The sequence below is a fragment of the Priapulus caudatus genome, unplaced genomic scaffold (assembly GCF_000485595.1).
Source record: "Priapulus caudatus unplaced genomic scaffold, Priapulus_caudatus-5.0.1 Scaffold64, whole genome shotgun sequence".
Lineage (NCBI taxonomy): Eukaryota > Metazoa > Priapulida > Priapulimorpha > Priapulimorphida > Priapulidae > Priapulus > Priapulus caudatus.
The window spans coordinates 321,161-345,108 of record NW_014577125.1 but is presented as its reverse complement, the minus strand read 5'-3'; the positions used below and the strand labels follow the sequence as shown (position 1 = coordinate 345,108).

The window sequence follows — 23,948 nt, the reverse complement described above, 5'->3', positions numbered from 1 at the left end:
GGTTTGAGGGCGGACGTCTAGAGTGTACAAATTTTCAGGTATTTTACAGTCCACACCCAAACGCTACCTTCAACCTTTAAATAACCTTCTTTTAATATAAGTGTCGGCTTTACAATATAGACACGGCTTAGTTTCGACCTGTTTGAGATTGTCAGACGTTGGCCAGTCGTATGTGTGTTATTTTGGACACTGTCACAGTTGGTTTCAAAACCAGATTCTGTGTGTATGTGTGGCCACGCGCTCGCTCTTACGCATGTTTCCCTGTCCACGCGTGGCCTTGGGGCTGCGTCTTTATTAAAGTAAGCCCCGGCCAGAGCTCATGCTACCCGCTCTCTCACGCTCGGTAGCGAAACCCGTAAAAGCGCTAACGGAATTTGTTTCCATGCTTCTCGACCCGGAACGAAGTGTGCGTTTTATTTATTCTAATTCACTAGGTATACATAACCATAAAAGTGGCTGTCGCGAGCTGCCTTTTTCCGGTGACCTTTGAAAACGATAAAAAACATTAATGTCGGCAGCCGATTCGGCGCCTAGCTTCTCAGGGCTCATTAGGAATATTATACTCTCGTAGCCGCGGAAGTGTGAGGATTTTTGGGCCAACCTTTGGCGTAGCACAGATAAAAGCGTGGTTCCTTTCCTCATGTCTGATCACTGCCTGAGGCTCACAGACTTGCCTTTGGCAGGCCGCGCACACAGCTGCGTCCTACTCTTCAGTTGCCGCTTCTTTAATTGGTCGGGTAGTTTCATCTAACTTACGACTCTATTTTTATACCTAGAGCCTAATAACATGACGGCCGAAGTGGTCCATTTGTTAGCGTCACGTGGTGCGGTTTGGGCCGGATTTATGCGGTTGAGGTAATTGACAACATCGCGGCATTTTTACTCGATGTGGGTTTTGCGGCCGGGACTTTTCGTTGGAGTAGATTTGACTCGATGCGGTCATTTTTTCTGCCGTTGCTTCTCTCCTAACCCAGTCTTTCCGCGCTCCTCTCGCTCCAACGCTCTCTACATGTCCCTATCCGTTCATGGACTTCGCAGGATGCCAATTAAACAAATGCAAAAGCATCTAGAGCGGCACAAACTATGCCGTACGTATTCGTTAGTAGACCAGTCGCCGTTCCCCAGAGGAGAAGATTGGAGGGAGAGAGATGAGGGAAGAGAAGGGATGAGGAAAGAGAGGTAAGTTGCTCACCCTGTCTGACCGCCTCGCCCGGCACCGACATGCGCGCCTAGCGCACGCGCATCGGAGGACGTCTTTACAAGCTCGTGTGTTTCAACGCCTTTATTCGCCCACTAACGCCTCGAGCAACCCTCGCTCCCTGGCTCACGGCTGCGGGTTGGTCTGCGCAAGTGCGGACGCTACGGGTTTTACAAGTATGTTAAAACTGCCCCCACACGCGAGCGCGGGTCCTTCCTTTCTGACGTGCCACACCCCCACGCGCATGACACACTCTCGGTGATCTCTGATCTATGCTCCTATAGAGATCGCACCAAAACCTCGCCGTTCCACGCACACACGTGCTTTGGAGGTGAAATTACTCCGCAGGTTTGGCTCTGCGCACACGTTGCTGTGTGTTGATATCAGTACAACAAATAATTTTGTTGCCTCGCAGTTTGTACTGTACAATGAGCCCATGTGGCAACTCAAGGTTAACACTATTTTGGGCTGTTCAATTTGAGTGCTTACGCAATCTATTAGTCTCCATTTTTCTGGACGCAAACTACACGGCCCTGGCTTGTGTTATTTGATACATACAGCCAACTCTTCGCCTCAAGACTATCACTGCGCTCCTTGCCAGCGGATTGTGGTGTGCCTTGAAGTTGTGCATAGCAGAGGTAAATCGTTTGTAGGTACCGGGCAACGAGTGGTTGTCTGTGTAGGTTTCTGAAACGAAGCAAAGGATGCGTAGCAGCGAAGCTGAGCACTCCAACGTACAAGAGGGTCCAGGCCAGTGTGCGGATCGTTTGGGCTATAGTGGGAGACTCGCGGCAAACAACAGCCGTGCGTGTAAGGCCCCCACGAAGAAATTTTATGTCAGGAGGACTTGGCGCTTGCCTATCTAGGCGGTCTGAATAGGTTATGCACGCCTACGGTGGCCATGCCGTCCGCCACTAAGAACTAGGTAGTGATACTGTAATTAAGCTGCTGCTGTAACGTGAATTTCTGGTTCTCTTATGCTGTGTCTAGATTGCAAATTTTATTGCCTACCGAAAGAGTTGAGTAATTTGACACATGCGTCATTTTACTCATGTGTGCGGCGGATTTTCGTTGAGTAATTTGACTCATGCGTCATTTTACTTGAGTAAAATAACTCACGTGTGCGCCGGGCTTAAAGTTGTTCAATATGATAAAGTATCTACTGTACTGCTGTAGTGACTAGAAACAAATTTAAAACTGCCTGGACAATGAACATCTTATATTATGTAAAGGTTAGCCTTTGGGACAGTGTGGAAGTGTACATTAAAATAATTTTGTTTGCAGAATGTAAGTAAATTTTTGTATTGTTTATTAATTCTGGTGTTATGATAATGACAGTGCAAGATATACTCCCTGCCAGCATGGCCAAGGTCATAGCCAGAGGTAAATTTTGTAGGAGGCAAATGTTGTGAGTTAAAGAACAAGGAGCGAAGCGAGCCAATAGGGCGTGGGGTATGGGACCCGCTTAAGGCCCCAGAAGAAATTTTGTAGGAGGCATTTGCCTCCTATTGCCTAATGGTAGCTATGGCCCTGCTCCCTGCAGTGTACTGTAATAAGCTCTGTAACAATTCTGTTCTGTATGTGTCTCCTAATGCAATTTTATGCCTTGTAAGTTGTGAAAATTCAAAAACTTCCTGAACCCCCTGACCAGGCAGGCTTTGCTCTGGACCTGACCGCCCCCCCCCCTGCTGGACTGCGGCTATTTTCAGCTGAAAACACAAATTGTCATTCCCATCCCTATATATCAAAAATTCTTATTTCTCAGAAATGGCAAAGGGTTGGGACCTAAACTTTTAGCAATAAGTTGTTCATATTATGAACTAAAAAAACGGTCCCTGGAATTTTTTTCTAATGTTTTAATTTAGGAAATAAGTTGAAAAAATGCATGAAAATTTGTAATGTTTTAAAAAACTCAACAATTTCATAAATAAAGCGCCATAAAAATTCCAGGGATCGTTTTCTCCTTTAATATGTTAACATTAAAACGTAACAAACATTTTTGGAATCGGAGTTGTGAGTTTCGAGAAATAGTATTTGAAAAATCAGCAACTTCGGCATTTCTAACAACGGATATATGAGCAATTTTGTACATTGCACAATGATTGAACGGTTGTGTTTATAGAATTTATTAGAGGTTTATTAGAATTGACCAAAGAAAGTCGAATTGCTACTGTTAGTACTTGCTGCGACTTATTTGTGACCATTTAACATCAACAAACTTCAAAAAAAGTCCTCGTGTTATAAATAAATAGACAAAATAACTGTTCTGTTTCAATCTCTCGTTTGCCGCCCACTAATTAATGCGTAATCGCCTCGTATGTACACAAACGCGCGTAGCAAGAGCAGTTGAAATCGGCTGTAACAGCGTTTCTGATTCGCATGCTGGGGTGGCATGCGCTCATGGCGTCACTATTTAAAGGTGTTCCGGGGTTTGCATATGCAAGGTAAGCGTATGCGGGGATATTGAACTGTTTGGGAGGCTACATACATAATATTTACGTATACATAGCTCCCCATGGGCGCCATCTATCAAATAAAATGGTATTGAAATTTCGACCGAATTTCACCTACTAACCCTAAATGTATCCTTAATTCTCCGAGTATGGTATTTAGTATATGGGACTGAGAGGGATATAAGAAATTTAGATGACCTAAGGAAGGAATAAAGGCAATTGTCTATTGAACGTGAGAAGTTGAGGCTGTTGTTTAAAGAGAGTGGAAGCTCTTGCAATGTTGTGTGTGGGTCACAAGGGTGATGGAAAACACGCGCATGCATTTTTTTTAACTTTAATGTTGAACTTGGGGCTGGTGCCTCCCTCATTATGCTGCTGCTGGCTTCTGCTCTTTGAAAGCAAGCATTGAACTTCCTTGATCAGAGGTTAATTTGTATCCCTGTAATCCCATATAAAATTCTACATTAGGTACAGCGGTTCAGCAATGATAGCAGTTGTGTTTTCTGTTACCAGAATGAAGACACGCTAAAGTGTATGGTAGAGGAGTACCAAGCCAAGTTGAAAAAGCAAGAGCATAGGTACCAAGAACTCAAAAACAAGGCAGAGGAAAAACTAGAAAGGTGTGTGTTCATGTCGTCAAGAGTAGATAATAACACATTTCTTCCACGTGTGGAAGCTTGAACAGCGTGTGCGAAGGAGTGGCTGTGTAAATTTCCACACCCAATTCGCATTGTTCTTGATTGTTCGCTTGGACACGGAGCGTCGTTGAAGTGAGCATTCCCACGACGTTTGATCGATCAGTTCTTGGACATGCCTCTATGCGAGCTGCCTGATATACACTGTGATATGCAAGCTGCGAGCTGAGAAAAAAATACAATGCGTCCAAGCGAACAATGCGAATTGAGTGTGGAAATTTACACAGCCACTCGCACACGCTGTTCAATCTTCCACACGTGGAAGAAAATATCAAACGCGTGTACGGATTAATTGGAAATTGAATGACATATGAATGGGATTTTGCATGCGCACACGCTGTGGAACTTGCTGCGCCATCGTCCACGTGTCAGTCCACGTGGACGATGGCGCAGCAAGTTCCACAGCGTGTGCGGCGGGCTTACATGGCTTGAGGCTTTTTTGCCACGGTTTCAAGCAGCAGCTATTTCCGCCTTGCTCTCGTCACCGCAACTCTCACTGGCTAGCGGTCTGATTATTGATCATTTATTTCAAGCGCTGTGATGGAAATAGAGACGATAAAGAGGAACAATGCGTCTGAGCTAGTTGCGTTGCGTGCCGGCCTGAAGCGGGCGGACATGAAGGTCGCTAACCTAGATAGAATCTGCGAGCAAAAGGTACGACGTGCAACATTGCCTGTAGCAGATGAATAATGACGTTTCCATATCAATGAGAACCCATGTCATTCATATATTAATCGTTTAGTTGTTAATTTAATCGCCCGGGAGTTTATTTCTATTCTCACGTGAGTGCTACGTAGATTCATTTCATTAATGTTTTTGACGTGTGAGATTGCAGGGCCACTGCTCTCGGTATGAGTTCCGTTAAGCACTGCACACACGTACATTCGAATTTTTCCTCCCACAGACAAAGGAAAACCAGGAATTGACAAACATCTGTGACGAACTCATTGCTAAAGTGACTCGGTAGAAAGCAGACACGTTCACAACGCATCCAAGTGACGACTACATCCTAGGCTTAGTGGTGGCAAGCGTGTGGCGACGTCTGTGGTTGACTGCAGTAGAGTGACAGCACGGCTAGCGTGGGATCTCAACATGCTTATAGTCCTGCGCTTTCGGCTTCTCTGTGTGTGAAAGAGCGATCGACATTTCCAGCTTGTCGTTCCATAGATAGTTGAAGATGGTGCCCTGCCACCCACGGATATCTGCGTTGTGCATCTGACAAGGATCGCCCAGTTAACTCACTTCTCCAATCGATGAACTCGACTGCAATGACTCGGTGTGCTACGCGCAATCTCACGAGGCGTGGATTGAAGTCGATTATTTTCCAAGTATGCGAATGTGATAGTTATCCAGTTATCCTGCCTACATTTGCCCTGCCCTGGGGCTTTCTACGCATTATCGCACAGAGTGTAGTTCGTAATGTGATATTGACATGGATAATGTTAACTTTTCGCTTAATTGGAAGGTCTTTCTGTTGGATGCTATACTACTAGGTGAACTGACAGTCACTGACAGGTCAACTTGCTGTGTAGAAATGAGTTGCTACTAAATAATATATGTATATACATATATATGTTGCATAAAGGGCTTGATCTCGATAAGCCCGTCGTTGAATAACTGTAAATTTAGCTACACTGTAATATACTCATTTCTGGCAGCCTACTGTAGAAGTCGGTCCTCAACTTGGTAACTGGTAGACTGCGATGATTCACTGTTGGCTGTCAAAGTGCACGTGTTCACACACAAAGCTGCCAACCTACCATAATCGAATTCGTTTCTGTGCCTAAACACGGTATAAGAAGTACGATGCTCCATAGTGATTTATTTGTCGTTCAGCCAGCTTCGATGACTTGTTAGTTCATCATTAGTTTCGGATTTTGCAATGTTTAGTGCTGCAATTGATATGTGAATTGACGGTAACTACATTGTGGAGATTCTTAGTAATTTAAAATGCTGACAGGCTGATATCTCATCAGGTGATCTTATCAGGCAGATATGAGGGGATATCTTATCAGGCAGATATGAGGGGGTATCTTATGCGAACTCTGTATACTAACATATTATCAATAGTTCATAATCTCTATTATGAGCTCTTGCTATTATCAACCAAACTAATCGAGCGTGCGCCTGTATATGTAAATTAAAACGAATTTGTGCTCAGCGTTCATATTTAAAGTTTGTATATCAGCCTTCTTATATACGCATAATAACTATTGTTCTGCATTGATTTTTTTTTGCATGTAATTTAGTGGAGATTTTTGCACTGATTGCATTTTGCTCAGAGTAAGAATACAGGGACTCTGTCTTCCTGTTATATGTTAAGGAGCAAGTAGGCTGGTTACCTTTTGTTCGGACTTTTGTACAGCTACCTAATTAGCTCAGACTGTGTCTCATTAGCCATTGTAAAGTTGATTGCACTTTTAGTGCAATCGGAGTGCTGTGAGATACAAGAGGTGAGCAACTTTTCTTGTACACTTTGTATTTGTATGATAAACTGCCTTCTATCTATATAGACTTCTCTGAACTATCAACATCTTCATGTCCGCCCTAAAATAAATATAGGTAGAGTTAAGATACAGCGAAGACATTCATGCAATTATAAGGAAGTTTTGCCGTGTTTATGCAGTTTTTGAATATACAGCATATTGTGAATTAGAGCTAGTGTTACATCTAGCAGTTACATTTTCAAACATCAGTGTCCAAAATGTTTCTATGCTGATACCATTTAATCATTTTGCTAAAAAGAAAACGGCTCTTTTCAGTGGAACTGTGTAAACACCTATCAGGTGTGTGTACACATTTAAGATGATGTATTGGTTCTTTGGGTGTTCAATTGTAGCTTTACTAGTTGAATAAAATTATTAATGCCGTATGTCAATCTACATTTGAAAGCAAGTTATTTGATTTTTTTGTAATATATACACTGTAGTGGGCCTTTAATCAAATTACCTTTTGTTTTTTTGTTTTTTAATTTATTTTGCAAATCATATCAACATAGCCGGATTGAACCAACTCTAAAAGCTTTTATATGTATTCATTTAGATAAAAAGAAAATCTTTTTGGACAAGGTGACGAAGTATTGCTCACATACTCTGATTATATTGGCAAAACAACGTCGATTTTCACTAAAAGCAACAAATTCACATATCTGTAAAAACGTGAAATTTAAGCCAAACAGATCTAAAAAGTGACCGGAGGAAAACTAAAGGCACGTAATAAATTAAACCAATCACGTTTCAAAATTCAAAAGGCTAAATTATAGACTACTAACTAGTCAATATCTCTAACGTCAGCAAATCCCTCTTATCCAAGTAAGTGACGACCATATCTACTTATAATAATGATATTAATATTATACCATTATTATATATTATTAATAAGTAAAAGTATTATTAATATGTTATTTTATAAGTGAGTGATGAATTGTGTGCCATCAACTCTGTCGACGCTCAGCTATAATGGCGTAACATCGTGGTGAGATCGTCTGCTCAAACAGGCGCACCAGTCTGACGGCGCCCACGTGCCGCTGTTCCAGCAGGTAACAAACACGATCCAGCAGCACCGTCGCCTCGACGACGGGCGCCAACACCACGCGATACTGGAAGAACGCCTCCAGGCGGCGCCGGTGTTCTGTGAAGCGTCGCCAGTACGCGTCGCATTCGTCGTCGCTGGGTTCCGCACCGGGTAACTCCATCTTGCGCACGGCGGCCCGCACGTACTCCGGGAAGGCGGGGAATTTACTGTAGAGGCGGCCGAGCGGGCGGTCACTCCGCGCTCCGCCACGCTCGTTGGCGATCACCTCGATGGCGGCGCGGTAGAACAGCGACGGGCTGGGCATCGCGCGCCCCGCGCTGAGTCGTTCGACCGCCTGCGCTGCCAGCATGCGGCCGTTGCGACCAATCACGAAGCGTCGCCGCCGCAGAAAGTCGCTCATCGGAAACGTCGGCTCGGCGTCCGCCGTGGCAACGCCGCGCTCGGTCGCCGTGCCAACGACGCGCTCGCTCGCAAACTCGTCCGTTAGTAGATGGTAGCAGCAGCCGACGTTGCAGATTGCGTGCACGGAGGAGTCGTCCGCGAACTTGCGCACGCTCGTCGCGGCGAGGGGCCCGCACGTGTGCAGGCCGCAGAGGAGAAGTCGTCCCGCGTAGCCGCCCGTCTCTGTCTCCGTTGAAAGCACGTTCGCGAGGGACGTTTCATTGCTGACGTGCATCGTAACTGGCGTGTAAGCAGCAACAGAACTTTCACTCATTTCCATGACTGTTGTTGCTGCGGTGTCAGCAGGAACATTAGCCGGTGCGCTGGGTGTTGTTTCCCTCGTAGCTTTCGTTGCTACAGAAGCCCTCAGCACAGTGTTATCTATGTTCTGTGGTTTGTCTTTTATGTCAGGACTAGAACACTGCCAAAATCCATTTTCATCTTTTTCAGTTTTAGCTTTGCAAACTGCTTCATTCTCTGTAAGCAATGCGTTTGCATTATCCGAGCTATTTGACCTTCTGCACTGTCTCACACTACTGTGGCGAGGATTAGGTGCATGCTCCTCTACATATAAACCAGGATCTGTATTGTCCTCACCTGGAGTGAGTGTTGTCTCTACTCCACCTCCTCCTCCTTTAGTGTTGTTATTTTTCCACTTCACCTGGCACTTTTCTGCCATCTGTTGTTGCTCTGGGTTTCTCTTAATTCCTATTATGTGATGCCAGTGCTTTTTCAGTTTCCCTGCTCGTCTCAATGCGCTATTAGTGTTAACATCTCTCGAATCTAGTCCAACCACATCCAACCCATGCATAAGATGAAGATAAGAGCCTAGATAGCCCTTTCCACTACCAACATCAATTATCTTAGGTGTCTGAAGTTCTGTTGCAAGCACGGCAATCACTTCTGACATAATCTCCACTTCATGCATCTTTTTCGCTGACATGAAGTTGTTTATACGATACCTGGTATTTGACGTCTTGTTGCCTAGAATAATTAAACATATTATGTTACTCACATTCATGGAGCAGTTGAGCGAGATGGAAATATGGGTGTGCCATTATTATTAGAGCTATATCTATTGGCAAAACATCTTAAAAATTTGCTCACGCTCATTAAAAATTCATATTTCAGGCATAATGCAACATGTCAAATAGATACGTTGTATACAAGATCCTTTTGGAACAGGTGGGAGCATAATGACAACTTCAAAGAGGAAATTGGATAAACTACAAATGCAGCTGTCAAATACAGGTATGCTGTTCTTTACATTTTTCCACACCTAGATATATTCCTATTCGATCTAGATATACAGATCATCCACCTGATTTATCTACTATTCAAATTAGGCTTAAATTGACCTACAAATAGCATTATATAAAACATTGAAACAATAGTTGAAGGTTGAATATAAAAGGCCCCTGATATGCATTGATCAACTGCTGGTCGACCTAAAGTAAACCTACCAAATTCCTGCAGGAACTCATCAGCTGTTGGGCAAATAACAAGGTGTTCTAGTGTGTGACTGCGGGCCCTTGAGCACCACTTATGTAACTGTGGATACTGTGTACCTGTAACAAGAAAACGTGAAATTAATGACTTTATATTGATAAGTAGTTTTATTTAATACATTAATATTATTAGTACAGCTGTTTTGTAAACAGATACAAATAAGAATACTAAACAAATTAATAAATTCTTCCATCACAATTATATTAATATTGGTGTTTATACTCAACCCAATCATACATTTGTTAGGTGTCAGAACTATTAGATAGTGCTGACACCTACCGTTCTTGTACTAGCATTACAATTAATATGATTGTGTTGAGTGATATTATAGGTTTTGTATGAAATTGGTATTTATACTCAACCCAATCATACATTGGTTAGGTGTCAGAACTATTAGATAGTGCTGATACCTACCATTCTTGTACTAGCAGTAATTTGTATTTCTAAACGTTAAAGATTATATTTTGTTCGTATATTGTAATGTAATTTGTATTCTGTGACAATCGTTTGCGTTTTACTGTTGGTGTCTAGAATAAAAGCATTACAATGAATATGATTGTGTTGAGTGATATTATAGGTTTTGTATAAAAGGTATAGTATGCAATATCTTTAAGCTGATCTGCGAATCTAAGCAAGCATTTGCCATTGCTGTTGTACGGTCACAAGAATGGTCTCTTGGGATTGTTGTAACGCGGGGCTGGTTGAAAAGTAGGCCTAATACACCTTCCAATTAATTCTACAGTTGATAAAAACTAAGTACTAACTAAGGCTGAGAGGGTCTATGTCACCCAGGGCAGGGCTCGAATTAACCGACGGCACCGACGGCAATTGCCGGCGGTGCCCCTATCAATCGCCGTACTGCCCCTGAAAATCCAACCCGACCGACGGCAGTGACCTGCCTTGCCCTTTTCTGTAATTGCCGTCGGTGCCTCTGGCTAGACTCGTTCGCGGCCGCACTGTTTATCGCAGAGCGTGTACATTGTCTAGCAGAGAGTGAGGCCGGATACCAGTCTACCCTTCGGTAAAAACAATAACGTGGTATTGCTGCCAACCGCTGCCAGTAGACGATCGATAAATCGTGCACCTGTGTATGCCCGTGGTAGAACACGAATATTTAAATGCTGCACGCCCGGACTCGGCCCGCGCGTGATTTAAAGCGCGGGAAACGAGTTCAAACGACGCTCGCGCAAGAATGGCCAGTGATCTGTACGGTGTGTAGCTTGTTATGCAGTAAATTTAGAGAAATTTTAGTAGAATTTATACGATGACACAAAGTTTTTCATAACAATGGCCTTGGTGCCCTTCTCAAATTGTGAGAGTTGCCTTGATGCCTTTTAAAATTGCCTCGGTGCCCATCCATTTTAGAGAAAATTCAAGGCAATTTCTCACATGCCCCGAAAAATTGCCTTGCCCCTCTCGTCGCTTAATTCGAGGCCTGTAGGGTACTGCCGGAACGTACCCTGGTACGGTCCGGTATACCAGAACGTACCTTGGTACTATCTAATATGCCGGACCGTATCTCGCCTACTCCACTAACGAGTCTAGGGAGTCGCCTACGCCTACTCCCTAACCATAACCATATCAGATAGTTACCAGGGTACGTTCCGGTATACCGGACCGTACCCTGGTAACTATCTATGGTTAGGGGTAGGGTTAGGGAGTAGGCGTAGGTGACTCCCTAGACTCATTAGTGGAGTAGGCGAGGTACGGTCCGGCATATTAGATAGTACCAGCAGAGCATATAAATCACGTTGATTTATATGCTCTGGTACCAGGGTACGTTCCGGTTAACGGACTGTACCCAGGGTACGTTCCGACAGTACACTGGGGGACATAGACCCTCTCAGCCTAACTAGTCAGTGCCAGTCTCAATTACTAAATTACCATCAATTGTTCCATTGGGTAAAACGGTGAGCTCATCATCCGTTAGTGACAACAGCTCAGCCTGTAGCTGAGTGTCTGTGAACTTGCTCCAGATATCGTTGACTATAAAGTCCACAAACTGGACATTTGCTATTGGCAGCAAGGGTGGTAGAAAAGTCACTAATTTATCCAATGCTTCTTCCACAACTTTTCGTGTCAATGTATTCAGTATAGGCATCATTGGAACCGAGGGCGCGACAACCAAGACCTGTACACAGTGAATGTGAGATGGTGAGATGTATATATATATTATATAACAGAATATTATAACAGAAGTTACGTTAGCATAATAAAGCAAAAGAAGCAATGGAGGCTGCCATCTTGAATCTGTCTATCTAGATAAGTTACCTATCTTTGTACTTTGCCTACTTTATATTTACAAAGAGACGAGAAACCCATCTAGCCACCGCTACCACGTGACCTAAAACCTGTTGTTTCCGACCTGTCACCTATCATAACTTGTGAAATTGTTTACGCCCGGTCGTATAAATCCAGCCGCTTTTTACCGGTCATAGGTGGCTACAGCGTAGAGTTACAACATCCCGTCACGAGTTTCGCCCGGTTATGTATATTTGTAATGGTGGTATATCACTAATCGTGCGTCAATAAACTCAATATTCACAGAGAGTATAGCTAAGACATGTGTCTAGAATATATTATGCAAATGATCTTTCGTACCGGCTTGAATTCATACTCTCTGTGAATATTGACGCACGATTAGCAAATATATGCGCGTACACTGTAATCTCCCGTACCAGCTTGAATATAGACACCCCCATATACAATCCGGTAACTTAGAACAAAATGTGTGTTGAAAGTAAAAAATAAGCTTTTCAATAATCCGTGACGACAATCACAAGGAATGACAACAACAACCACCAATCAACTAAGTTTTATATATATTTCTAGTAAATAAAACAACATGTCAGCCCCCATTACGTTAGTCGTGAGCAGGGTCGTGAGTGGCTTATTCAGTTATTCACTATAATATAGATAAGAATATAGATAAAAATATAGATAAAAAGTAAACATTTAATATAAACAATAGCATGGGGACGTAAGTGGGCAGTTGCCCCTAGTAGCCCCTAGTATCACATGCACTTGGAACGTTTCAATAATAATAAAATAATTGTATGTAGCCTTGTAGGTACGTATAACACGAAATGTATGTATAGGTACTACCAATGCCTGGCAAAGATTATCTACTCTGCCTAGGCTATTATTAGTAATAATTTCCTGTAAATTCCATTTGTTTGTGCACAGATTAATATTAGTATTTGTCAATAAAATAAAATAAACTTTACTTGTACGTACAGAGAGGGTTGTCGTTGTTGTATTGTATTTTTTCTTCGTGTTGTATAATAGCATTGTATTGTATTACATTGTATTGTGTTACAAATAAATTTCATTATTTTAACCGCGCGCCCAACACTATTGCATCCATAATGTTTTTTTCATAAATATATACTGTTTTTGGTACATGTATTTGTACTTGAATTATATGCAATAAACGTTTTGGCAATTAATTGCGATACCACTGTAGGAAGACACACTGAACGAAATGACTTGTTAATATTTTATTATGCACGTTTGGTTAGTGGTGTAACCCGTGTTTTACTCCCTGGTGCACCTTATACCACGCTCCAGTGTGGTGGATTAAGCAGGTGTGAAGTAGTAATTAAGCATTGATACTTCGAAGGCACAGCTTCGTGAAATTCTGCAATTATTATTATGAAATTAACATTCTTAGTTTGCTGTTCACATTCACTCCCTGAAGGACACGGTATCTTGTCACCATATCCAATAGACCCCGACAAGTATCAGAACATATTGGAACATATCATATACCGGTATGCCCCATGTTTTTGGAACTTTTATGGACAGCGAAATTTTATGAAACAACGTTCCATTGACATTGTGCGGGGAGCCACACACACACATATATATATATATAATTATATACGTGTATATATGATACCATAGATATTATATATGCACGCGTATTAATAGGCCTATATAATATCATGATATCACTAGTGAATAATAATAGATTATCTATAATAGACTAAATAGAGTATAATAGATTAAAATCGATTATTATTCACTCATGATTATGTCATACATATAATATATGCACGTGTATATGTAATATCATAAATGTACGTGTATTATCTGATATATTATTAATATTATTATCTGGTATAGATCTGTGCAGACGAGTGGGCTATGGCCAATAATTGTCCACGTGATCAAACTCCCCGGATGAATGAGTAATCATCCAGCGCAAGCCATTTTTGTTTTCCTTTCGCCGTACGTTAACAACATCTTTTCCAAATATAACTGAAGATGTAAGTATATACACACTGTACTTATCGTTTTAATAAGAACAATGCAACTATATGTCAGATGTAAGATATCAACGTTATTTTTAGCTGATCAGCCAAGTGTTTAATGCAGGAATGTGCGACGAGTACACGAACACTGGCAAACACACAACTTCACAAGTTGCAGTTGCTACCGAAGTCTTATCATGTTTATCTGCTCTCTTTCGCCTCAGTATTATTAGTAATATTTCCCGTAAATACCGCTCAATGCTCATCTGCAACACACAATCTCACCGCACGCCACTGACACTTTGCAAAAACCCGCTGAGAGATAGACTAGTATTAGTAAACGCTGTGGCTATATGCCCGGCAGCCGGGCACGGTCTTCGATTTCCTAAATGCCCGGCAGTTCCTAGGTGGCCGGCCGTGGTGCGTGGTGCCGTGGCGCGTGGCTACATACACATCTTGATTGTGTGTTCCAGAAAAATAAATTTCATTATTATTACAAAAACTCCGCAACATAAAATATGGCTCCCACAAAACATCCTAATCATGCAACTCCAATTAAATGTTATGTTTCGAATAAATAACATATCATCGTTTTCCGGCTAAAACATATGTATACTCGTCTACTCTGCAATCTTATGCGTGACATAATCAAAACGTTTTTGGCAATATAATTGAGAAATACACAACTGTAGGAAGAACACACAATGAACGAAATGGCCCTTTGTTAAATATTTATGTAAGTTCAACGTTTGGTTAGATGAGGTGTACTCCGCCGGAGTGCACCCTTATAACGCTCCAGTGTTGTGATTAAGCAAGCGTGATGAAGTAGTAAGGCTTTGATACTATCGAAAGGCAGCAGCTATTGTGTAAGCGTACAATGTTTGCAATTATTATTATGAAATTAACATTCTTAGTTGACTGTTCCAATCATCACAATCTCCTGAAAGGACACAGTATCCTTGTCCCATATCCATCAGACTCCCGACAAAGTTTCAAAACATCATATGTGAGAACATATCCATAAACCGGTATGCCCCATGTTTTTGGAACTTTTATGGACAGGAATTTCTATGAAAACAAACGTTTCCATTGAGCATTGTGCGGGAGCCACACAACAGCCACATATATATACTATATATATTAAAGTAGTATCCTGTAATATATGTGTACCCTGAATAGATATTTCATAGTAATATATATGATGCCACGCGTAATTAATAGGCCTATATACATATATCTATGATATCCACTAAGGTGAATAATAATAGATTTCTAATAATAAGACTGAGATAGCGTAATAATAGGATTAAAATCGATTATTATTTCACGCGAATCATGACAATTATTGTCATACCATGGTATAATCATAATGGCAGTTATATGTAATCATCAAATAGAATGTACGTGTATTCATCTCGATAATCAATATATTAATATATATTATCTGGTATGAATGTATGCTGCATGACAAGCATGCAACGAGTGGCTATGGCCCCAATAATTCGTCCACGTGTATCAAGAACACATCCGGATGTGAAGTGCAGTAATCATAATCCAAGCGCAAAGCCATTCTTTTTTTACCCTTCGCCCGTTACAAAATTACCAACATCTTTATTACCAAAATATAACAACTGAAGATGTAATAGTATAATTACAACACACTGTATCTATAGCGAGGTGTTTTAATAAAACACTGCACACTATATGTCAGATGTTAAAAAGATACTCAACCAGTATTTTTAAGCTGATCAAGCCCAAGTGTTTAATTGCAGGAATGGCAACGAGTACATCGAACACGTGCAAACACACACTGTCCACAAGTATTCGATACATAACATTAAGCCACATGATCATAACAATACATACACCAACTACATACATACATTACATAGAAACAGTCTTACTCAAATACTCGATGATCAAATACCATAGCATACATACCCCTCCCAATCTATTACTATATTACATGACACCTTACAATACAACAGTAATAATACAAGTTAACACTATACAATACATACACCTACATACATAGCATACATACATGTAAACAATACAGTATCACCCATGCTCCTAAAGTGCTACATGCTCGCAACCAGTTTCGACCCTACACACCCACACACACACACACACACAGGCGCGACCGCCACCGCCGCCCGTGCCGCGGCGGCAGAGCGTTCCTCAAGCCGCCGACCACCGGCAACGCCCGGTCCCTGCACCACACAACCACCCCGCCGCGGGGCCCCGATGCGCGCAGGCTTGCAAAAAAAACCCGCGCTGAGAGATAGAAACTAAAGTAGTAGTAATAGTATTAAGTACCGCTGTGCTATAATGTCCGGCCAGCCGGCACGGTTCTGTTCGATTTCCTAAATCCGCAGTTCCTAAAACCCTAACCGTACCCTAACCCTTAACTCGACCTAATCGCACTACCCTAATTCTGAACCTGAACCATAACCCCACACACACACTCTACTATACATAGCAGACTACCATACCACATACAACTACAATACATGACATAATACATACCCATACATACTCATAAAAACACTACTATACCATTACATACATAAACAACTCCACCCATACTAGCATACACTACCTATTGACTATATCTATATAATACTATATCATAGAAGCAAAATTAAACAATACATACATACATAAAACATACATACAAATTAAACCTGCCCAGTCAATTCATCGTAGAACATTACCATATAAAAAGAAACCACGACATAGCAGGCGACCGGCAAGCCTCAGAATACTGGGCTGCCGGCAATATAAAAGCCACTCTGATTAGTATAATAAACATACACGTGATATCCCAAAATACATATGACCTGACTATATATGCCATACCAAGTGGTGTGCATAAAAATTGTCAAAAATGGTGTGTGCCTGCAGCGTCCCGCAGAAAACTCAATGTTTGAATGGTATTTACGTAGAAAATAAACACATACCATAAAAAAAAGAACCATATGCTAAGTTATAAACAATATTACTAGTTTAATCATATATAAACATAATCACAGCTACCAAGTCTAAACCAATGTGTCTATCTGACATCCACAACAACGATATAGTAACTAACAGGTATCCAACATGTAACTCGCGAGACCCATATACATAGCCAATCATACTCACAACAATAGGCCCCAATGGTACGACTATCGTTACGCAAGGTACGTACAGGTGACATCAAACTGTCGTGACTGTCAATCACAAAGCGCCATGATGTTATCAGGTACGAAAAAATTGTCTTTATGCGCATAAAACGTACAGGTCGTAACACCGGCACATGTCGGTAAATTAGAAGATAGAAAATATTCGTTTGAGCGAGAGTAGTTGGCCCCTAAAACCGCAATGTTGACGACAAATAGTCAAAAACTCCGCCAGAATGTGGGATGTCCTGGCTGTGTCATTCGTAAACCTTAATAATTATTTAATGCTGCAATGCACGAGTATATAAAAAAGAATAGTAAAGAGCTGGTGATGTATTGTGAGCAGGTAACCGGTCCTCGCCGCGTTCTTCCGCGGTGCCTATAGTTGCATCACAACCCTCTTCATCTAGCATTCGTCCATTGTAGAGGTATAGTGCATACCTTATTTCTAATCGTAAATACAATACGCGATACATTATTGAAGCAGTAGAGATACAAGTTTTTTATAAAGGCTGCGTGGTGGTGACTTACTCGAGCTGATGGCTTGTTTCTAGTGTAAATCACTTTGAAGTTGATTCAGCTGTTGCCCTGGCACAATCAATGACACGAGCGAGCATGCCGCCTCCGCTCAAATTCTCAGCCAGCCACGACGAAATTGTGTCCAAAAATACATACGAACATCGTACCGCACGTACATAGCGAGTCGCGTTCGAGCGCCCAGCAGCAGCCGACCGCCGCGCTGCACGAAAATCTCATACATATGCAGTGATACGAGCTTTAAAAATAAAAACCACCTCGTCGCCAAATGGGCGAGTGAAGTCAATAACTATGACACCGCCCCAGACGAAATCTGTACTCCGCGCCAAATTTTCTAAAACAAAAATGCTTGTCCAAACCAAATAGTGAAAAAACACAAAAAACTCATTGATTAACTACACATGTAATCATTGATACACTTTTTCTCAAAAATTCTAAGGCACGATCTTGATTCCTGTTTTCATTTTAATTTAATTCTACTTTATTCTCAGGCGCTTTGCCCCATCAATGAACGCTCATGCTACCCGATTTATGACTTGTTAACAACCAAGGCGCACGATGAACTTTTAAACAAATCTTGCACTCCCCCCCCCCTTCGTACATCCAATTCATATCCCCCTTCCAGGCTACATATACCAGCCCACGCCCCTGATGCTGGCGCTGCACGCTCTCGGCGGGCTGCTTTCTTTTCGCTAGACCTATTGATAAATAAGTGAGGAGTCGTGAGATAGCTGCCCTCAGCAAATCGCGTACAACTGTATTGTCATCAATCGTTGAATATATAACCGTAAGAACCACATATTTCATTAAGTTCTAGACAACTATTTACTCGCTCCTCAACTGCGAGTCACTAGCTTTCACATCCGCTCCGCGATATTTTTTCAACTCGAGCATTGCGAGGCGGGAGCGAGTGCTCAAAGCGCTCGCGACGCTGTCAATTGTGTTCAGAATAGGCTAGACAGTACAAATGTACAAACCATTTAAAAAAAAAAAAATATTCTGCTGTGGTGGGCATGCCCCCTGACCCCCCTAGCTGGGCGAGCACGTGATGTGCTTGCTTTGCTAGGACCTTGAAACATGCAAACACACCAAAAAAAATTACCAGCTCACAGACCCTTTTAACCAGGGGAAACACTGGATATGATTATACATCCTAGTGTCATTATGTAATGTATGAGCAGGGTTCGACACAACGCTAGGTCCCGATTAGTCGAGACTAGTAAAAAAATCAGAAGGACTAGTAGATTCCCATAGGCAGTTAGTCCAGCGAACTATTTATGTGCTTCCCGTCCCTCCACCAGTCCACAATTCCCGCATCGATTTTACCGCGGCAAGGTCTCTTCTCAGTCCAAGGATCCAAGAGCTATAATATAGTAACTACTCCCCATTAACAATTTCCTTTAGATCGCACTAGACAATAGACGCTAGCACCTTCTAAAGCATCTAAAGACCTAACGGCATACCACGATTATTACACAAGGGCCAGAACCCCAGTCTACCACCAATCGCCTTGACAGTACTGATGACATAGAACCGGCCAAACGGTCTGGTTGTGTAGAAATGACAACAACTAATCAGTTACAGGCTTGAAAATTAACCTAAGGAAATGTCACAGCCCAGCAGGCAGTGACCTTAAAAATCTTACTAGCCCTTAAAAATATCTCCCAGCCCTTACTTTTTCTGAAGTGCCGCGCTAGCTACACATGGCAAAATTTTGCCATTTGCGGGGGGTGTGGACAGGGGGTGAGGTGGTGATGCTGGAGTTTTGATTTTAGAACGCTCCGAGATATGCATTCTGCAAAATTCCTTGACTGTGAAAATTTAAGATTTCAGCATATATTCAGTCTATATATATATATATATATGAAATAATATAATATATATAGTATTATATATCAAAGAGCTAATGAAATACCTCTAGAGTGTAGAAAAAAAACAACGGAAAAAATAGTGCTATTCAGCAATATATTCTACTTTGTATGCCGTTTCTAGACTAAGTTCATGTATAGCGTTAAGCAGCATTACTGCTCCCTCTAAAATAAAGACATACACCCTTGTCGCCCTAACGTCTAAAACGATATCTCCCTTGCCGAGAATATTGGAGCGTAATCATGAGCCTCCCACAGCCGCGAGTAAGCAATAAGTATTGCGTGAAATAGCGCACTATTTCCCAGTTTTTCCGTGTACATCTCTAGTGTAGACTATTAGCTCTGATAATATACATATATATACTTATATATATTACAAATACATCAGTACTATGTTATAGAGAGCAGAATAGAGATCCTTATAGTACGATTAGAACTATTAGTCAGTCTAACGGAAATAATGAAGTTCATGTTAAGGTTGAACGTTGTGACATCTCTACTACTCTAGTAATTCTTCTACTACAAGTACAGGAGTTTGTTAGTAGCGTTAGTACAAGTAAGTATAGAGTTATAAGTAGAGCTTATCCTGTTTGTGTTAGTTGAATTGTATAGTGTAATTGCTTAGTTGACTCATAAGGTCTATGTCCCCGCAGGTACTGCGGAACGTACCCTGGTACGGTCCTTATACTCGAACTACCCTGGTAACTACTAATATGGTTAGGGTTAGGCTAGAGGTTAGGGTTCGGGTTGGGTTAGGTTAGGATTAGGGAATTTGGATTAGCGGTTATGGTGCGGAGTTAGCGCGTAGGCGACTCCCTAGACTCGTTAGTGATACGGCGAGGTAAGCGGTTCCGCATAATAATATATTACCAGAGTAGCCGTTCCGCGACTAAGCGACCGACCCAGGGTACGTTCCGGCAGTACGCTGGGGACATAGAGCCCCCTCAGCCTTAGTTACTGAATATAATAGCGTGTCTATCTGCTGTGTGCTCCATTAGGGTCTATGTCCCCAGGAGTACTGCCGACACGTACCGGGTACGGTCCGGTAACCTGGTCCCTATTTGATATGGTTAGGTAGATTAGGGTTAGGGTTAGGGTTAGGATTAGAGTCTTAGGTAAGGATTAGTTATCGGTTAGATAGGGTTCAGGGTTCGGCGTTCGGGTTTAGGTTCTGCTTAAATCGCTATAATGTATGCTTAGTAATTATCGAAATAAATAAATCAAAAAATCTAAATCTAAAAATCTAAAAGGAGTAGCCTACCACTCCCTAGACTCCGTTATGAAGTAGTACCGACGGTAGCGCTTCGGCATATTTAGATAGTACCAGGTACGTTCCGGCTATACGCGGACCAGTACCCAGGGTAACGTTCCGGCAGTACCCCGGAACATAGACGCCCTCCTCAGACGCTATCTGTTAGGTGAAACATCGTACTTATAGAAAGGCGTGTTAGAATAACCAGTTACACGAATCGCTAGGTTTGACAGAGTTATCTTTCATAACAGGTACCTACAAACCATGAATATACTATCCACGTTTAAATTATACGACACGAGAACTGGACTTGCTATCATTAAACCACGGGATCAAAACCCTAAAGTACAACCTTTGAGTTCTAATTGATATTGCCAACCGTCAAATTGACAATAATCTTCGTTTGAAAAGGGAGGGATTGTAAGTGTTTAAACGCAGCCTGAGGTCCAGCTGAAACGTAAACTAAGTTAACTGAACCCGGTCCACGAAACGTAAACAGAAAGTAGAAACATAAACGTCTGCGTATATAACATGTGAGGGAATTTGGCATGACCTTGCGAATAGAGCAGGCAGTTGACCGATTATGTCTGAGGTTACTGTATGTTTTAATATTTAATAGGTTTTGCAATTTTATTAGTGTGTTGCAACAGCACGTAAACTTTATATTAGCCTTATTACTCAGTAGTAATTCCGGTCGGTTATAAATTGTGCGAATAAGTACTAGTAATATGTTATTCTGGTAGCATATGGTCCACTCGCAGCAACCCAGGCTGGTCAGGCACCAGACACAATTCACTAGCGACCTCACCGATACTGGTTTCTACTAGCCTTGCGGCGACGGCGAGCGTTAGTTCATAGCCCTGAGTTAATGTCACCTCTCATAGCCAGCGTATTTACATTCGCAACCACGATCGCATGCGTGTGCTTCTTGATTCAGCTGATTACAAATAGTAAGTGAAGCTAATAGGTAGGTACATCCCTTATCCAATAGTATAACTACTAGACATCAAGTGTGTTATGTGAGCGTATTTGGACGTGCTCGCCCTCCACCTCTCAACACGTAAATCGCAACAATAGCCAGGAGGAGAAAATAGATGCCAGCGTGTCCTATGATAAGACGAAAAAGATGCGTGCGGTCCACAGCCACGCGTGCGAAATTCGGGTCATACCGGTGGCTAGAAGTATAGACCACCAGCCACCGGGTAAGACCTATGAGTGCAGGCTGTATGTGTAAAATCTTATTCACGTCGGCACTACAAACTATCGTTTTGGAAACGTTAACAGCGCATGATTGCTTCCGAGCGGGCAACAGAGAGATCCATACAAAAAAAATGCAAGGACCAATGCGTCACGAAACAGTGGGCCCAAGTGACCGAGAACTGAAGAATTGAAATGTGGGTGGCGGATCACGAGGTATAAATGTCACACGCACGCACGGCCGAACAGGGGGCACGCACTGTACCTGCACACGCACGCAGCCAACGTACCGTGCACAAACCAGCCGCACAGACCACGCCACGAACGCACGTGTACTGTACCGTCACCACCCACGTTCTCATCACGCACCGGCCCGCCCTCGGCACAACACGTGTACTGCCCACGTACACGTCCAACTGTACATACAACGCACCCACGCACTGTACGTGCACCGCGCACGTAACAACGCGCAGCGGCACAGCACAGACGAAAAGCACGGCACGTGTACAGGCGCACGACACACGTGTACTGCCAAGCACCCACGTAAGCTTGCGCACGTGTACGCATGATAGCTTCCTCGCAGATGTCTTTGCACTCTACTTGCCAATCTCAAGATTTCAATTCACTTCGGATTGCCCTTCGTAACTAGACTCATTGTTTAGCATGCATACCGACAGTGCACGCGCGCCAATCTATCCCAGCGACTTAGTAAACCCGCCACCAACACGCCGTGTCCCGGATGCACGCTCCTCCCGAGTACACCCACCAGGCACCGCACTACACTTACGGCACACGCCGCACCACAGCCCACGGGGACGCACAGTGTCGGTACGTGCAGCACCAACCACGCACGAACACGTGTCACTCGCCGCACCTTACACAGACAAGCGCACCAGTGTACATGCACACGCACCACTCGCACAAGGTAACGTGCGCCACGGCAACAAGTACACACACCGCGACGCACACCACGCACGCAACGCGACGGTTACGTCGCGCACGTAGCAGACACTGTACGGACACGCACCGCGACCGGCACCGTACCGCCACGTGTACGCGCAAGATTAGCATTTTCCTCCCAGCATTCTTGCAGCCTCTATCTTTGCCAACCTGATTCAAATCATGGTACGGTTTTCCCTTCGTAACTAAACGTCCCATTTTTAGGCAGTGACTACCGGACATCACACGCGCGCGCGCCAGTTCTAATCCAGCGATTAGTAAATGGCGAACCCAATTACAAATGCAACATGCTATTGCAAATAACGGCAGCCCACACCGATACGTCAAGCTGCTGCCAGCTTCGACAAGGCCAAGAGGTTAGACTGTCGGCACACTGACCTCACCACAAGGCCCTGCCGTTCCTAGCCGCTAGACATCAGCCGCGAACCAGTTTCGTCAAGCTATAACATCGAGCCAAATCCATATGCTGTGTTAATGACCGATCCACAGGATTCCTCATCAAAAAGGAGCCAGACAGCTTTAATTTTCGAAATAATAATTATTAAGTTTAAATCTTATCTTATGATCCATATCACAAGTTACATTTTCTTATACAATGAATGTTTTTACAAAAACCTTTCTTGGGGACACCCCTTGGTACGCCTGGCAGAGACCCCTGTACCCTATCACAAGGGGTACTCCACCCCCTACCCACTACCTCCTGCAAATGACAATACTCAGTCGCTCTGTGCCTAAGTAAGAAGTCCTTCGGTAGGATAGTAGACTATGCTGGCAGGACTAGTACATTTCTTCCTTTATATTCTACCCGCGGTACTCAATGCAACTAAAATGTTAGTGTCTAACACTGTAATTACACTCGTAATTGATGAAAATATTAATGAGAT

At 42.7% G+C, this 23,948-nt stretch overlaps 3 protein-coding genes across 6 annotated transcripts in view; 2 read left to right on the top strand and 1 right to left on the bottom strand.

Moving 5' to 3' along the window:
• LOC106821226 (transforming acidic coiled-coil-containing protein 3-like) overlaps nucleotides 1-7,237 on the top strand; it is a 36,329-nt gene extending 29,092 nt beyond the window's left edge. For both annotated transcript variants that reach the window (XM_014825933.1, XM_014825934.1), the window contains 3 exons: nucleotides 4,165-4,271; nucleotides 4,880-5,000; nucleotides 5,251-7,237. In XM_014825933.1, the coding sequence (XP_014681419.1) occupies nucleotides 4,165-4,271; nucleotides 4,880-5,000; nucleotides 5,251-5,313 (291 nt within the window). In that variant the 3' untranslated portion in view covers nucleotides 5,314-7,237. The remainder of the gene's footprint in view (nucleotides 1-4,164; nucleotides 4,272-4,879; nucleotides 5,001-5,250) is intronic.
• Nucleotides 7,238-7,423: 186 nt separating this feature from the next.
• Nucleotides 7,424-12,090, bottom strand: LOC106821225 (methyltransferase-like protein 25). Its single transcript, XM_014825932.1, has 3 exons — nucleotides 11,715-12,090; nucleotides 9,785-9,889; nucleotides 7,424-9,305 (listed from the first exon to the last, which is right to left on the bottom strand). The coding sequence occupies exons 1-3, from the start codon at nucleotides 11,932-11,934 to the stop codon at nucleotides 7,780-7,782; spliced, it is 1,851 nt and encodes a 616-aa protein (XP_014681418.1). The 5' UTR covers nucleotides 11,935-12,090; the 3' UTR covers nucleotides 7,424-7,779.
• Nucleotides 12,091-14,019: 1,929 nt separating this feature from the next.
• The window catches only part of LOC106821233 (synaptobrevin-like), a 25,353-nt gene continuing 15,424 nt past the window's right edge, over nucleotides 14,020-23,948 (top strand). For all 3 annotated transcript variants that reach the window (XM_014825944.1, XM_014825942.1, XM_014825945.1), the window contains exon 1: nucleotides 14,020-14,101. In XM_014825944.1, the coding sequence (XP_014681430.1) occupies nucleotides 14,100-14,101 (2 nt within the window). In that variant the 5' untranslated portion in view covers nucleotides 14,020-14,099. The remainder of the gene's footprint in view (nucleotides 14,102-23,948) is intronic.

What these genes read in the sequence shown, in the direction of transcription:
- LOC106821225 (XM_014825932.1), bottom strand. Translation starts at nt 11,934, where the DNA reads ATGATGCCTATACTGAATACATTGACACGAAAAGTTGTGGAAGAAGCA. An exon ending in ACCCAATGGAACAATTGATG is followed by an intron (nt 9,890 to 11,714) that starts GTAATTTAGTAA and finishes TTCTTGTTACAG; the next exon opens with GTACACAGTATCCACAGTTA. An exon ending in TGAGTTCCTGCAGGAATTTG is followed by an intron (nt 9,306 to 9,784) that starts GTAGGTTTACTT and finishes TAATTATTCTAG; the next exon opens with GCAACAAGACGTCAAATACC.